General features: G+C 40.1%; 1 protein-coding gene across 7 annotated transcripts in view; it reads right to left on the bottom strand.

The window, feature by feature from the left end:
- Window positions 1-17,978, bottom strand: part of LOC140206105 (dynamin-2-like) — a 240,816-nt gene that overhangs the window by 147,175 nt on the left and 75,663 nt on the right. For all 7 annotated transcript variants that reach the window (XM_072274265.1, XM_072274266.1, XM_072274268.1 and 4 more), the window contains one exon: window positions 13,787-13,925. In XM_072274265.1, coding sequence (XP_072130366.1) covers window positions 13,787-13,925 — 139 coding nt within the window. The remainder of the gene's footprint in view (window positions 1-13,786; window positions 13,926-17,978) is intronic.

Here is a 17,978-nt window from a genome sequence, read left to right as displayed (position 1 = left end):
AAAAGTTTACGTCCCAAGGCCTTCAAAGGTATGACGAAATTTCCTGTAATTTACCGTGCTAACAAAAACATATGGATCACAATTAGCATCACACTAGAATGGTTTGAAAATTATTTCGTTCCCGAAGCACAAGCTCACTGTGACTCTGTTGGTCTGCACCACAACTGTAAGATAATGCTTATTTCAGACAACTGTTCAGCACACCCGAAAGCAGAACTCCTGGTAAAAAAACAATATTTTTGTTATCTTCCTGCCACCTAACTATACGTCATTAATTCAACCTCTGGACAATGGCATACTACGTTCTCTCAAGTCGAAGTATCATTCCCTGTCTATGAGGCGCCTTTTGAGTGCAGTTAATGCTGGAAGACTGGTAAAGGAACTTATAAAGGATTTTAATATGAAAGAGATGATTTACTGTGCTGCTAATGCTTGGTGGTCTGTACAGCCATCCACACTGAAGAATGGTTGGCATAAATTATGGCCAGGTTCAATGTTTGAGTCTGCACTTGGTGAAGACACTGGAAATGACTTTATAGGCTTTAGAGTTTCTAAGGAAAAACAGATGATACGTGAACAGCTTTCTTTCGCTCAAGAGCTAACTAATCCTGCTGCCAAGGATCTTGCGTCAAGGTTCAATGATGGCAATGTTGAAGAATGGATGAATACAGATGAGGATGAGCCTACTGTTCATCATTATACTGACTCAGAAAATGTACGGATGGTTGTACATCCAGAGAAGGAAGATATTGGAGGAGAAAGCAGTGATGAATATGAGGAAGTTGTAGCAGAGAGACTTTCTATTGACGGGTTAATTAAGTTGACAGGTGAATTGCTGCAAGGATTAGAGCAACGATGTTTTATAACTGAGCAAGAAATATTGAGTGTTTATAAGCTGCAGGATAAGCTAATCAGAGAGCGATCAAAATATATGGAACAGCTTACCTTGGAAGATATGTTCAAAAAAATTGCTAGAATAAGTGCAACAGGGGAGCTAACACTTCAAAATCCAGTGCCATCAACTTCTGCTCGCCCAGATGTGCTGCCACCAACATCAACAGTTTTTGAAGAAACTGTTGTGCCAGTTTCAGCACCAGTTCCTGATGCTTCACTCATTTTTCAAGACGAAGTTGTTGATGATCCTGACAACCTCACACTTGCAGACAGGTAACTTTGCCTGAAAGTATATTAAATGTCTCACTTTAGAAGCAGAAGTGCTCAACTGTTCTGTATAAGTTAACTCCTGTACATTTACCTGTACCTTTTATTTTATCTGTGCCTGTACAGTATATTACTTTATTAAAATTTCACTTGCTACTCATTTAATATTTCTGTTTCATTATTATCTAACCTGTACTGATTTACATGATATTTTAAAGGTACAATGAGGTGGTTAGCTATTGCTTAATTTGATCCTTCTGTAATTCGGCATTTTCACTAATCTGAAACTCCACAGGTCCCAGTGGTGCCGGATTAGTGAAGGTCGACCTGTACCTGAGAATGTATCTTTTAAGTCCTGAATATTCTTAAGGTTCACTTAATCCTCTTGCAATATTGTATCCAGGTACTCAGAACTAGATCACTGGAATTCACCTTGACAGCTGTTATTTACAGTCTCTTTTCCCCTAATGAAGGGTGAAGACATTTCTGCTAATCTCTGTTCTAAATGTCAAATGCTTATATATCTGAGATTGTGAACATGGTTTTGACTTCCATATCCTATATCGGAGGCAGTGAAAATTGGTGTTATATATAGATATAATAGCACCAAATTGATTGGAATAAGTTCCAAGATAGCATAAAAATTTCAAACCTGACCAGATTAATCTGATTTAATCAGATTTGTTCTTAAACTGCAGAAACAAACTTCCAATCCATGAATTCTTGCTTGATATTGAATTTGTATCACAAAATTAGTCCTTGATAAGTAACATAAGCAATAGCAATAACTTGGAAATTATCAATGACATCAGTACTAAGCTCAGAAAGCTGAGGGTTAAAGAAAAAATAAATCAGATTTTGCATTCTTAAATGTTGTCCATTGATCAAACACCCTACTTTAAAATACAGAAACTCTAGCAAATGGACTTGAATGACACCGAGTGATCTCAGCATTACTTTCTGCAATTCATTTTGTAAATCTCACTATCCCTCCATCTTCACATTTTCCTTTCAGATCCTCTTTAAAATTCATGTGTTTGACCAAGTTTTTAATTAGAAACACAAAAAAGTCTGCAGATGCTAGAAGTACAAAGCAACACACACAAAATGCTGGAGGAACTCAACAGGTCAGACAGCATTTATGGAGATGAATAGATAGTCAATGTTTTTCCTTCAGGACTAAGAAGGGAGAAAATGCCAGAATAAGAAAAGGTTGGGAAGGGGAAAGAGGCTAGCTGGAAGGTGATAGGTGAAGTCAAGAGGATGGGAAAGATCCTGAAGAATCATTGGGGACCCAAGTCACCCCAACCATAATCTATTCCAGCTGCTACCATCCAAAAAACAGTACCGCAGCATAAAAGCCAGGACAGCTTCTTCCACCAGGCCAACGGACTGATTAACTCACGCTGATTTGAGTGTACTATGTTACATTGACTGTTCTATTTATTACAAATTATTAATTACTATGATTGCACATTGCATATTTAGACAGAGACATAATGCAGAGATTTTTACTCCTCATATATGTAAAGGACATAAGAAATAAAGTCAATTCAATTCAAGGGCTGGAGAAGGAGGAATTTGACAGGTGGGGAAAGCAGACCATAGGAGACAGAGAAGGGGGAGACTTGGGGAAGTAATAGGCAGGTGAGAAGAAGTAAAAGGTCAGAATGGGGAATAAATGAAGGGGAGGGGGATTTGTTTCACCAAAAGGAGAAATTAATGTTCATACCATCAGGTTGGATGGTACCTAGATGTAATACAAGGTGTTGCTCCTCCACCCTGAAGGTAGCCTCATCTGGCACAAATGGCGGCCATGGACCGACAAATCAAAATTGACTCCCCCTTTTCCTCGTACAGCAATACAACATGAAAATAGGTTCTTCATCTAAATCCATGCTGACCATCAGGAATCTGTTTACAACAATAACTTTAATCTCTCCATATTTGTTTCAATATCTCCTGTCACCTGCAACCCACCCCTCAGACTCACTCATCTACACACAAAAGGGCATTTACACCACGGCTAATTAATCTACCAACTCTACATGGTGTACGGATGCAGGGGGAGTCTGGAGTAAGAAACAGAGAGAAAGTGCAAACTTTACACCGATTGAATCACTGGATCTCTGTAGAACTACTAGCTGCCATGCTGCTGTTGTCCTGATGTATAGTTATGTTTTTGTGAAACAATGCAACATTATTTTAATGTTGAAGATGCAGTATAAATGCAAACTACAATGTTGTGCATAATTTAATCATAGTATACTGTGGTGGTACAGCAGCGAGTTAAACAATGGGATCTAAATTGAATAAAGCTATCTGAATTAGAAAGAAAACTAGCTTCAGTAGCAACAAACTAACAGAAACTTCATGAAGGAAATTTGCACTTCTTACTTAGTCAAGCTTGTACATAACTTTAGATCTATCACAATGCAGTTGACTCCTAAATCCCCACTGATAAAGCCATGCAAGCCATTCAAAGTACAGTTTAAAGTGTTTCTTATGAAAGTACACGTCATCACATGCAACCCTGCAATTCACTGCCTTGTGAACATACTCAATAAATCCATAGGATAATAACCTTAGCAGAACCAATGAAAAACTGCATCAACTTAGGCATTGAACTGATGTGCAAAGGACAACAAGTTTTCCAAATACAAAAAGAAACAAGTCATAATAATAGCAATAAGAAGAGGAGGAAATAAGTAATAAATATCAAGAACGTGAGATGAAGAGTCCTTGAAAGTTAATACAATAGGTTGTGGGAACATTTCAGTGATGGGCAAGTGAAGTTATCACCTTTGGTTCAAGAGCCTGATGGTTGAGGGGTAATAACTGTGGTGGTGTGATTTCCGAGGCCCCTGTATAAAACCATTATCAGAGCAGAATTAGGCCATTTGGCCCACTGAGTCAGCTCCGCCATTTAATGATAACTGATCCAATTTTCCTCTCAGGCCTAATCTCCTGTCTTCTCCCTGTATCCCTTCATGGCCTGACCAATCAAGAATCTATTAACCTCTGCTTTAAATATACACAAAGACTTGGCCTCCACAGCTGCCTGTGGCAAAGAATTCCACAGATTCATCTCTCTCTGGCTAAAGAAATTCCTCTTCATCACCATTCTAAAAGGACACCCATTTATTCTGAACCTGTATCCTGTGGTCTTAGAATACAGGATACAGGTCCAGAGTTATCAAACACTCTCCATATAACAAGCCATTCAAACCTGGAATCATTTTTGTGAATCTCCTTTGAACCCTCTCCAGTTTCAGAATGTCCTTTCCAAGATAAGGGTCCCAAAACTGCTCACAATACTGTAATACCTGACCAGTGCTTTATAAAGTCTCAACATTACATCCTTGCTTTTATATTCCAGACCTCTTGAAATGAATGCTAGCATTGCATTTCCCTTACTTGCCAACAACTCAAACTACAAGTTAACCTTTAGGGAATCCTGTACAAGGACTTCCAAGTCCCTTTACTTCTTGGATTTCTGAGTTTTCTCCCCATTTAGAAAATAGTCTATACCTTTATTCCTTCCACCAAAGTGTATGACCATACACTTCCCTACACTGTATTCCATCTGCCACGACTTTGCCCATTCTCTTAATCTGTCAAAATCCTTCTGCAGGCACCTTGATTCCTCAACACTACCTGCTGCTCAACCTATCTTTGTATCATCAGCAAACTTGGTCACAGAGCCATCAATTACATCATCTAAATCAGGAGTGGCCAACCTTTTACATTCCATGCATCAATTTTTTCACTCACGAGTTCAGATGCGCCATACAACGCTTTTACCCCCATTCAATTCTTGTGAAAATGTTAATATTAAATCGTGCGTGAAAAAATTGCATCTGAACTCGTGTGTGAAAAAATTGATGCATGGAATGTAAAAGGATGGCCACCCCTGATCTAAATCATTGATATGCAATGTTAAAAGAAGCAGACCCAACACTGGCCCCCTACAGAACACCACTAGTCACTGGCATTCAGCCAGAAAAGGCTCCTTTATTCCCACTCATTGTCTCCTGCCAATCACCCACTGCTGTATCTGTGCTAGAATCTTTCCTGTAATACCATGGACTTGTAGCTTGTTAAGCAGCCTTGGGTGTGGCGCCTTGTCAAAGTCCTCCTGAAAATCCAAGTGCACAATATCAACCAATTCTCCTTTGTCTATCCTGCTTACTATTTCCTTAAGGAATTCCAACGGATTTGTCAGGCAAGATTTTCCCTTAAGGAAACCATGCTGATAACGGTCTATTTTATCATGTGCCTCCAAATACTGAGACCTCATCCTTAATAATTGACTCCAACATCTTCGCAGCCACTGAGCTCAGAATAACTGGCCTATAGTTTCCTTGCTTGAAAAGTGGAACAACATTTGCAATTTTCCAGACTCCCAGAACCATTCCGGAATTAGTGACTCTTGAAAATTCATTACTAATGCCTCCACAACGTTATCAGTTGCTTTTTTCAGAACCCTGGGGTGTACACCATTTGGTGCAGGTGACTCCATTTACCTTCAGACCTTTCAGTTTTCCAAGAACCTTCTCTCAAGTTTATGGTAACTTCACAAAATTCATGACCCCTAACACCTAGAACTTCCACCATATTGCTAGTGTCTTCCACAGTGAAGACAAATGCAAAATACTTATTCAATTTGTTCACCATTTCCTTTTTCCCTCATAACAACCTATCCAGCATCAATTCCCAGCAGTCCAATACCCACTCTCACCCTTCTTTCACACTTTATGTATCTGAAGAAACCTTTGGTATCCTCTTTAATATTATTGGCTCGCTAACTTTCACATTCCATCTTAACAACTTTTTTAGTTGTCTTCTGTTGTTTTTTAAAAGCTTCCCAATCCTAACTTCCTACTAATTATTGCTCTATTATATGACCTCTCTTTGGCAAATATGTTGGCTTTGATTTCTCTTGTTAGCCATGGTTGTGTCATCTTGTCTTTCGAATACTACTTCTTCTTTTGAATGTATATACCCTGTGCCTTCCAAAATACTTCCAGAAATTCCAGACAATGCTACTCTGCCATCATCCCTGCTAGTGGTCCTTTCCAATCAATTCTGACCAACTCCTCTCTCAGCCTTTGTAATTCCCTTTACTCCACTGTAATACTGATATATCTAACTTTAGGTTCTCCTAAAATTTCAGGGCAAATTCAAATCATATTATGATCACTTTCCCCTAAGGGTTCTTTTACCTTACGCTCTCTGATCAATTCTGGTTCATTACACAACACCCAATCCACAATAGCTGATCCCCTAGTGGCCTCAACCACAAGCTGCTCTAAAAAGCCATCTCTTAGGCATTCCACAAATTCCCCCTCTTGGGATCCAGCACTAACCTGATTTTTCCAATCTACCTGCATACTGAAATCCCCCATGACTATTGTAACATTGCACTTTTGGCATCCTGTTGTAATTTGTAGACCACATCCTTACTACTGAATGGGGCTCCATATATAACTCTCATCAGGGTCTTTTTACTCTTGCAGTTCCTTAGTTCAACCCACAATGATTCAACACCTTCTGACCCTATGTCACCTTTTCTAAAGATTTGATTTCATTTTTATCAACAGAGCCACACCACCCCCTCTGCCAATCTGCCTGTACTTTATATACAATGTGTATCCTTGGACATTAAACTCCCAGATATAATCTTCTTTCAGCTATGATTCAGTGATGCATACAAGAAAAACATACACCACTCTGTAACTGTGCTACAAATTCATCTACCTTATTCCATATACTGCATGCATTCAAAAATAACATCTTCAGTCCAGTATTCACCCTTTTCGATTTTGTCTGCCTTTTACATTGCAACTCATCCTGTTGACTGCAATTTTGCCCTATCACCAGCCTCTCCTCAGTACACATTGCCTGTTTGTAAACCAGCTACCTCATCTTCAGCACCATCGTCTGCGTTTCTGACAATATTTCTCGCATAGAAATATACGCAGCTCAGGACACTAGTCACACCATGCTTTTTGATTCATAACTCTGAGTCTTACCAACATTTGCCTCCACAACTTCTCCATTAACTGTTCTGCTACTCTGGTTCCCATCACCGTGCAACTCTAGTTTAAACACCACCGTGCAGCACGAGCAAACCTTCACGCTAGGATATTAGTCCCCCTGAAGTTCAAGTGCAAACCATCCCTTCTGCACAGGTCCCACCTTCCCTGGAACAGAGACCAATGACACAAAAATCTTGGCCTGGGTGGTGGGGGTGCCTGATGACAGATGCTGCTTTCACGTGACAATGTTTCATGTAGGTGTACTCAATGGTGAGAACAGCAATGAATGGACTGGGCTGATTCTGTTACTTTTTGTAGTGCAAAACTCGGTTTCACTTAACTGCATCACTGCAGTGGTTCAAAATGAAAGCTCACCACTGTCTTCTTAAGAGCATTTAGAAATTAGGAATAAACGCTGGCCCTGTCAGCTATATATCGTTATATTCTGTAACTTCAAAATATTAAATTAATTCAAAAGAAAACACAGAGTCCGAAGAATGCGGGAGTAATTTCATCTTTAAGCGAGGAGCACATGCATCATGTGGTAACGTGATGACACATGCAATTAATGTAGTTTTACATATAACCTGTAATTAATTATTTAAAAGAATATTTAATCAAACTATATATACAAGAGTACTCAAATATTATTGAAATATCAAATACACACTTGCTTATCAACCTACCATCAAACTCCAACTCAACATGGAATGCATCTCAACTATATACACAGTGTACTATACACTAATCCAGCACCATTGGGACCTGAGGAGTGCCGGATTAGTGAAAATGCCGAATTACAGAAGGGTCACATTAAGCATAATAGTGCCGGATTATCAAAGGAACCAGATTACAGTTAGTGGGATTAGAGAAGGCTGACTGTAATACAACCACAGTATATAGAGATCCACAGCATAGTAGATTTTAAAATTGTCTAATTCACACTTAAAGAATTAATAACTGTGAAGGATTTCTTACTCTTGTGGGATAACATTGTCCTGACAAGGAACATCACTCTGCTTGACAGGTGAGACTTGTGGCTATGAAGCAATCTTAGGTTCTGAGGCCTCCTCCGCAGTGGCTGTTGGAGTTGACTCTGAGACTGCAGGAAGTGGTTCTCACAGCTTTCGTTCAAATTATCTTTCTCATTTCATTCTTTGTCTCTTCCCTCCTTTTTTTTCCTTCTCATTTGAGCAGCTTGATTTTGGGAAGGTCTATTTGGTTCACTGAAGTATTTTCTTCTCTATCCTCCTATTGCTCCGTTTACAATCAGATCTCTCCTCTTGGCTTCCTCATCCACAACATCCTCTGACAAACCCTCTGTTTTCATCAGGCTGAGCTTCAGTCTTTGGATCTACTTTTACAAGCAGCTTGACTCCCACTTGAAGTTCATGCAATAACCTTAATACACACAAAATAGATTCTGGTTCTTTATACTCACAAAAGCCGAATGCTTGCAACTTTCCTGAACCTCAAACTCTCTTCCAGCTTAAAACCAAGTCACATTTCAGAAGTAATTGTCTGAGCAACATATCAGGAACTTTCTCAGATACACTGCCTACAAAAATGTCGCAATCAGACCACTGCTTCTGTCACTTCCATGCTTCCCCTGAGCAGCATAGCTGGCCTTCTAACCAGAGGCTTAGAGGTTGTATCAATATCTGTTTGTCCTCTGTTGGGCAATGGTTCATGGTGCTCAGCATGGAGACAGTTGTGGCATCATCCAGTACCTTTCTTAATTTGCTTTCAGTTGGCTTTATTGCAGGGGATGTAGTATGTAAATAGACAATAGATGCAGGAGTAGGCCATTTGGCCCTTCGAGCCAGCACCACCATTCACTGTGATCATGGCTGATCATCCACAATCAGTATCCAGTTCCTGCCTTATCCCCATAACCTTTGATTCCACTATCTTTAAGAGCTCTATCCATCTCTTTTTCGAAAGCATCCAGAGACTTGGCCTCCACTGCCTTCTGGGGCAGAGCATTCCATACATCCACCACTCTGGGTGAAAAAGTTTTTCCTCACCTCCATTCTAAATGGTCTACCCCATATTCTTAAACTACGGCCTCTGGTTCTGGACTCACCCATCAGCGGGAACATGCTTCCTGCCTCCAGCGTGTCCAATCCCTTAATAATCTTATATGTTTCAATAAGATCCCCTCTCAGTCTTCTACATTCCAGTGTATACAAGCCCAGTCGCTCCAATCTTTCAACATATGACAGTCCCGCCATCCCGGGAATTAACCTTGTGGACCTACGCTGCACTTCCCTCAATAGCAAGAATGTCCTTCCTCAAATATGGAGACCAAAACTGCACACAATACTCCAGGTGTGGTCTCACCAGGGCCCTGTACAGCTGCAGAAGGACCTCTTTGCTCCTATACTCAATTCCCCTTGTTATGAAGGCCAGCATGCCATTAGCTTTCTTCACTGCCTGTTGTACTTGCATGCTTGCTTTCAGTGACTGATGTACAAAAACACCTAGATCCCGTTGTACTTCCCCTTTTCCTAACTTGACTCCATTTAGGTAATAATCTGCCTTCCTGTTCTTACCAAAGTGGATAACCTCAGATTCATCCACATTAAATTGCATCTGCCATGCGTCCGCCCACTCACCCAGCCTGTCCAAGTCATCCTGCATTCTCATAACATCCTCCTCACATTTCACACTGCCACCCAGCTTTGTGTCATCAGCAAATTTGCTAATGTTACTTTTAATCCCTTGATCTAAATCATTAATGTATATTGTAAACAGCTGTGGTCCCAGCACTGAACCCTGCGGTACCCCATTGGTCACCGCCTGCCATTCCGAAAGGGACCCGTTAATTGCTACTCTTCGTTTCCTATCAGCCAGCCAATTTTCAATCCATGTCAGTACTCTGCCCCCAATACCATGTGCCCTAATTTTGCCCACTAATCTCCTATGTGGGACTTTATTAAAGGCTTTCTGAAAGTTGACGTACATTACATCCACTGGCTCTCCCTTGTCCATTTTCATAGTTACATCCTCCAAAAATTCCAGAAGATTAGTCAAGCACGATTTCCCCTTCGTAAATCCATGCTGACTCGGACCTATCCTGTTACTGCTATCCAAATGTTTCGTAATTTCATCTTTTATAATTGACTCCAGCATCTTTCACTGACGTCAGGCTAACCAGTCTATATTTCCCTGTTTTCTCTCTCCCTCCTTTCTTGAAAAGTGGGACAACATTAGCCACCCTCCAATCCACAGGAACTGAACCTGAATCTATAGAACATTGGAAAATGATTACCAATTCGTCCACGATTTTTAAAGCCACCTCCTTAAGTACCCTCTGTTTAAGTTGTAGTTGCCTCAGTTACTCATGACCTCACAGTGCCGACCCTCCTGTTATACACATACAAGACCAATGTGGCTTGTTGGTTGTTGTATTTCACTGTTAACAGATATCATTCCCACAGGAGTTATCTTTTCTCCAGTACAAGTTCTTAGTTGGATATCTGCAGGCTTCAGTTTAGTAGCTTTGGAATGCTGTTCAAACTCATTTTGTGGACTGAGTATAACAGCCAAGCCAGTGTCCAATTCCATTTTAATTAATTTGCTGTTCACTTCTGATGCAAGCCATGTTGCTCGTCTCTTGTTAAGTTTTCACATTTTAAATCTTAGGGCTACGCAGTCCTCTGTCACGCTCATCATTATTTGATTTTCCATCAACAGCATACAGATTAGTGCCCTTTTATGAAATTGCATCTGAACTTTTTATCCTTCCTCTTCTCTGTGCAGACCAGTTATTTTTGTCTGCCCAACATGTTCTCTGTATGTGTCCTACTTTGTTGTATTGTCTGCAAGTTTTGCCTTTAAATCTGCATTTACTTGGTGTAGTTCAGCTCCTACCACAGCAGTAACACAATTTATATGGCCAGGCCGGTTTCTGTTTAGGACATGTAATTCTGTTCATGCTCACTTTCATTCCTGATTGCATCTTTGTCTGTAATTTCCATTGAAATGGTGATTTCCATTATCCGTTTGGATGTAATCTGTGCTTCAATTAGGAGGCATTTTTGAATGTTTTCTTTGAAGATTCCACAAACTAAACAATCTCTCAGTGCATCATTAAGACCAACACTGAACTGACGATGCTCAGAAAATCTCTTCAATTCAGTCACATATGCTGAAATGAACACCCCCTTCCTTTTGATTCTGCTTATGAAACCTAAAACATACTGCAATCAATAAATGGCTTCAGTTCAAAGTGTTCCTGCACCACTTTTACAAGAGTAGCAAAGCTAATTTCTGATGGTTTGGTTGGAGCAGTCAAACTTTGAAGCAAACTGTATGCTTTAAAAGCTAATGAACTCAGCAAAATCGGCACTCACTTCTCATTGGTTATTTCATCTGCTTCAAAATACTGTTCCAATAACTCAGTATATGTGAGCCAATTACCCATATGGTAATCAAATTTATCAATATTTCTGATGTATCCAGCCTTTTCTGATTTTTTTTAATGATTATCACCAGGTACTCGCTCCGGAAGTGCATTGAGAGCGGTAAGCGTAAAGGAGTTAGGTGCTTACTGTTCTGGCTAACAACGGATGGTGCAATCGGGGTATGTTACGATTGAGAAACGTGTTTGCAGATCGGATATTGAACTTTTTACTGTTGGACTTCAGCCACATTCCACCATGATACAACACTTGGCAGCACGGGAGGGCGTTCCTGCCTGTCGGCATCGAACGTGCAGCTCCTCCCGTGGAGGGTCAGACACACTGAGCCAATAGACGGGTCCTGGACTTATTTTCCATCTGGCATAGTTTGCATTTTGGTGTTTGATTGTTGGGATTTTTTGTATTGCTATATTTACGCTCTATTCTTGGTGGGTGTGGCTGTAACGAAACCAAATTTCCCTCGAGATTAAAGAAGTATATCTATCTATCTATTTTTGAACCCATAAATTCTTCCATTTTCTGTCTTTAAAAAAGAACTTGATTGTGCGTTCTCTTCTGAAGACCATCTGTGCACATGCTAGCTGTTCTCTTTACTCATCAATGCTCTCGTTGCATTCTTTTGAAGTCTGAATGACTCTCTTGATTTCAAAAGGTCGGTAGCCACCTTGGGTGCATTTTAAAACTACCTCGTTGCCAATGTTATGTTTTGTAACTTCTAAACATTAATTCAAAGAAAGATATGGAGTCTGAAATGCAGGTGTAACTACATCTTTACTTTAAGCAAGGCATGCACGTATCACATGGTATCGTGATGACCTTATGTATTTTTATATATAACCCATAATTAAACAAACAATACTGAGTCAAAAAATATATACAAAGATACTCAAATATTATTGAAATATCAAATACACAGCATATACCCACTCTAAAAACACAATCTCTTCTCATTCAGAATGAGAAAAACAAACAGTATTTGAATTTATTTCATTTTTTTCCACACAAATCATAAAACTATTTACACAAAGTAAACTTGATGCAGGCAATTGTGACAAATTCATCCTCAGAATTTCGACACAAAACAATAAATTCTGCTACTGGCACAACAGGTTACTAACTGCAGCATCAGAATCAGGTTTATTATCACTGGCATGTGTTATGAAATTTGTTAACTTAGCAGCAGCAGTTCAATGCAATACATAATATAAAAGAAAAAACAAAAATAAATAAGTAAATCAATCTCAGTATATGTATATTGAATAAATTAAAAATCACACAAAAGCAGAAATAATATATATTTAAGAAGTAGGGTAGTATTTATGAGTTCAATCTTCATTTAGGAATCAGATGGCAGAGGAGAAGAAGCTGTTCCTGAATTGCTGAGTGTGTGCCTTCAGGGTTCTGTACCTCCTACCAGATGGTAACAGTGAGAAAAGGGCATGCCCTGGGTGCTGGGGGTCCTTAATAATGGATACTGCCTTTCTGAGACACCGCTCCTTGAAGATGTCCTGGGTACTTTGTAGGCTAGTACCCAAGATGGAGCCGACTAAATTTACGACCCTCTGCAGCTGCTTTTTTTTCCCTCGGTCCTGTGCAGTAGCGCCCCCCACCCCCATACCAGACAGTGATGCAGCCTATCAGAATGCTGTCCATAGTACATCTATAGAAGCTTTTGAATGTTTTTGTTGGCATACCAAGTCTCTTCAAATGCCTAACGAAGTAAAGTCGCTGTCTTGCCTTCTCTATAGCTACATCAATATGTTGGGACCAGGTTAGATTCTCAGAAATCTTGAAACTGCTCACTCTCTCCTCTTATACTCACCATATATAAGTAAATGCAAAGATGTAAAATTTAACTGAATGCTTCAATGCAAATAACGCACATGACATTATGATGACACAAGGCATAGGGGGAAAATCTAAAAACTGTGAAACAAAGTAAGTTGAATGCAAAGCTATGTTACTTGGAAATATACTATTAATTATACATTATTTTGCACTTGAAGAAAAAGCATTTATTTTCACAGGAAGTGCAAATAAAGGGCATCTGCCAAGTTCCTTGCACATTCTTAATTTAAATTACTGCACTAATGAGAATAATTATTTCAATGAATGTTATTATTTTTATCACTGCCAACAAGTAAAAGTATTACTTACCTTATGGCTGCACTGTCTAATTGTATGTATTAATTCTTGGATAACCAAATCAACGCACTTCAGGCAAGGTTCCTTGAATTTCACAATCTGTTTCTTCACAACAGCTTCAAAGGCCATATCAGGGGTAAACAAACCTGGTCTGAGGAAATTAAAGGCAAGACAAAACATCATTCTTGATACTGACTGCACTCAGAAAGTCTTTGTACATGTATCACTTAACACGTGCACAGCAACTTCCAGCATTTTTCACACAAATATATTTTGCATGCAAAAGTGGAATTTCTTTTTACATTGTTTTATAAAGAAGAAAACCGAACATTCAAATAGGCAAGCTCAGATAAAATTAGATTAAAACATAAAATGTAATGGCATCAAACTGAATAATTTATTTTTACTGAAAGTATTCATATACTTTCCTAACTGTAAGCAAACAATCCACCCATCGCACAGAGAATACCTTTGTTTTTACTGCAAATATTGTCGCATTTGGGAAAAAATGGAGCAAGATTAATTACCACTGAGAATAAGTCTGCAGATTTCCCTCCTGGCATTTATCTTTGTGTCACCCCATCCTCCCACCACCCCACCAGAGATAGGGTTCCTCATGTCCTCACCTACCACCCTGCCAGTCTCCACGGCCAGCACATAATTCTCTGTAACTCCCGCCATCTTCAGCGGAATCCCACCACCAAGCACACCTCTCCCTCCTTCTACTTTCTGCTTTCTACAGGGATCGCTCCCTACGGAACTCTCTTGTCCATTCATCCCTCCCCACTGATCTTCCTCCTGGCACTTATTCTTGCAAGCAGAACAAGTGCTACATCTGCCCCTACACCTCCTCCCTCACTAACATTCAGGACCCCAACGGTCCTTCCAAGTGAGGAGATGCTTCACCTACGAGTCCGTTGGGGCCATCTACTGTGTCTGGTGCTCCCAGTGTGGCCTCCTGGATATTGGCAAGTCCTGATGCAGATTGGGAGACCACTTCGCCCAGCACCTACTTTCTGTCCACCAGAAAAAGCAGGATCTTCCAGTGGCCACCCATTTTAATTTCACTTCCCATTCCGATATGCCAGTCTATGGCCTCCTCTTCTGTCGCAATGAGCCCACACTCAGGTTGGAGGAGCAATATTTTATATTTTGTCTGGGTAACCTCCAACCTGATGGCATGAATATCGATTTCTTGAACTTCCAGTAATGACCCCCACCTCTTCTTCACCATTATCATTTCCCTCCTTCACCTTACCTGCCTATTACCTCCCTCTGGTGCTCCTAACTTTTTTCTTTCTTCCATGGCCTCCTGTCCTCTCCTATCAGATTTCCCCTCCTCCAGCCCTGTATCTCTTTCGCCAACTTCCCAGCTTTTTACTTCACTTCATTGAGGGAGAGAGTGTTGCTAATGGTCAACCCCAAGTATGTGAACTCGTGGACCACTTCTAGATTGTAATTGTCGATGGTAATGACTGGTGTCTCCACTACGTTCTGGGCAAGGACATTTGTTTTCTTTAGGCTGATGGCATGCCTGGAGTTCTTGCATGCCTTAGAGAAGCTGTCCATGAGAGTTTGTAGTTGCTGTTTGGTGTGTGAGATTATAGCAGCGTCATCGGCAAAGAGCATGTCACGTATTAGTGACACTCTCTCCCTCAACGCTGAAATCAATAGGCATATCGGCAAAGCAGCATCGATCCTTGCTCAACTCTCCTCGCGGGTCTGGGAGAATCTGAACCTCGCTACAAAGACCAAGACTGCCATGTACAAAGCATGCGTTATCAGCACCCTTCTGTATGGCAGCGAGACTTGGACCATCCACTCCAAACAGGAGAGGAAACTCAATAGTTTTCACCTACACAGCCTTCGCCACATCCTCGGCATCACCAGGAGAGACAAAGACCCAAACTCTGAGGGTCCTCTCCCGCACTGGACTTCCCACAATGTTCACGTTTTTAAGACAACGCAGACACGCTGGCTGGGCTACATCCGTCGTATGAAGGATGGTAGACTGCCAAAGGACATCCTCTATGGAGAGCTAGCAACAGGCAAGAGGAACGTTGGTAGACCCCAGCTTCGCTTCAAGGAGCTCTGCAAGCGTGACATGAAAGCCTTAAAAATCAACACAGAGTGCTGGGAGGATACAGCAGATGACTGTAACAAAATGGTGAGGTACTCTTCAGCAACACCTAGAGCAAGGCGAAAGAGTGATCCTGAGTCAATTTGAGGAGAAGAGAGCTAAACAGAGAGCACAGCCAACAGCGGACAATAATTCCACGACGCCCTACACATGCAGAGCCTGCCGTTCCAGGATCGGCCTCAATAGCCATAGTCGATGCTACTCGACAAACCAGTGACTACCAGAGGCGCAGTTCCCATGGTCAACCACGACCGGCGGAGGCCACACACACACTTCACTTCTCCCAGTTTCATCTATCACCTTGTGGTTCTTCCTCCCCTCCCCCACTTTCTTACACTGACTCCTCATCTTTTTTTTTCCAGTCCCGATGAAGGGTCTCGACCTGAAACATCAACTGTTCTCTTTTCCATAGATGCTGCCTGGCCTGCTGAGTTCCTCCAGCATTTTGTGTGTGTTGCTGCAGATTACAAATTTGTCTTTAAGGATTTCAGTATTGGCTGGCAGTGTAACAAAACTAAAGACTGTGTTTTTCTTGAGACTCAAGAGACTGTAGATTCTGGAAAATGGAGCGACACACAAAATACTAGAGGAACTTCATGCACTTTCCATTCAGGGAAATGGATAGTTGACTTTTTGGGTCAAGACCCTTCAGTCCAGACGCAAAGTCTTGATCTGAAACATTGACTGCCCAATTCCCTCCAAAGATTCTGCCTGTGCCACTGATTGCAATATACACATGAAACCTACTGCAGTAGATAAAAGTGTACTTTCCAGTCTAAAGTTCCAGGATTAAAATTATGCATTGTAAACTATTATGCAAACCTGGAAAGTAATTCATGTAGTACTCTTAAAAGCAAAAATGATTACACGTTAATATATCCTGTATGCAGTTAAGCCAGTAAATTAACCTGGATGTCTTTCTGCAAACACAGATTTCTCCCACAACATAAATACAGCCAACTAATCAGTGGTTACTGTAGGAACACTTGGTTTGAGGACTTAGCTTTTTACCAAATTACTTTGATCACAAGCAAACAAAGCGTTGCATGAATGGACCAAGGCCTGATTTACTGCCTTTTCAGCTGAAATTACAGCAGAACTACCAAAAAATGTCATAATTATAAATGAAACTGCTAGAAACACATGTATGCATATTTAAACACAAACATTTATGTTGTTTGGAATTCCTTTCTTCTCCAAAGACTACATAATTTTGCAAGACACTCCAGAGTTTTCAAGGAAAATTAGGACCAGAAATAATACATGCATGAATTATTCTTGCTGTAAAATATCTTGAAAACACTGCACTTAATTTGATAGTGAGTTATTATAGTGTTTTGAAAGATAATTATTGATAAGCAAACTCTGTTGTAGAACAAATAGTTTAATGGATATGGATGCAATTCTCAGAATAATATTTCATACTGTATTTAAATATACAGTATGTACTGTTCATTTATGTTAATGTTAATTTGTTTATTAACATTTTATATTATGGCTCCTACCCTGATCTTATACACAACTACCAATCTGCAATTCATGCTCTATCGAATGTTTAGCTTATATTCAAAAATTTGCCAATTCACTTCTGTTATTTTCAATCTGTTTGGCAGCTCAGTTTGCTTGATCTCAGATACTGGGCAGCAGGAATTCCTAGAAATGCCTCTAACAGCAATGGGTATCAACAAAGGAAATTCCTATCATCAGGATCACTTAATCTTTCTGGCAGCCCACTTCAAAGTCAACATCAAGTGTCCCCCCCCCCCCACCCAATGTTGATTACAAAGTTCAGGCTGACCAATTATTCTTTTTGTTTACTACAAGTTTCTACTGCTGGCTATTTCATAACAGTTTTAGGCAGTCAGTAAACCGAAGTTCAAAAACAAAGATCACATTCCCTTTGTAAAACTCAACTGAATCCTCAATTAGAATAAGTGTATTAACTGTTTAATTAAACTGACATGCAGACATAGGAACAGAAATATTTCGTGTTATTCAGAAAATTTGAAATAGATCTCAATTTCAAATTTGTGCTATAATAACTTACATATAACTGACAAAAGA

The sequence above is a fragment of the Mobula birostris genome, chromosome 12 (assembly GCF_030028105.1).
Source record: "Mobula birostris isolate sMobBir1 chromosome 12, sMobBir1.hap1, whole genome shotgun sequence".
NCBI lineage: Eukaryota > Metazoa > Chordata > Chondrichthyes > Myliobatiformes > Myliobatidae > Mobula > Mobula birostris.
Note: the sequence above shows the minus strand (reverse complement) of the source record. Positions and strands in the feature narration are given on the sequence as shown.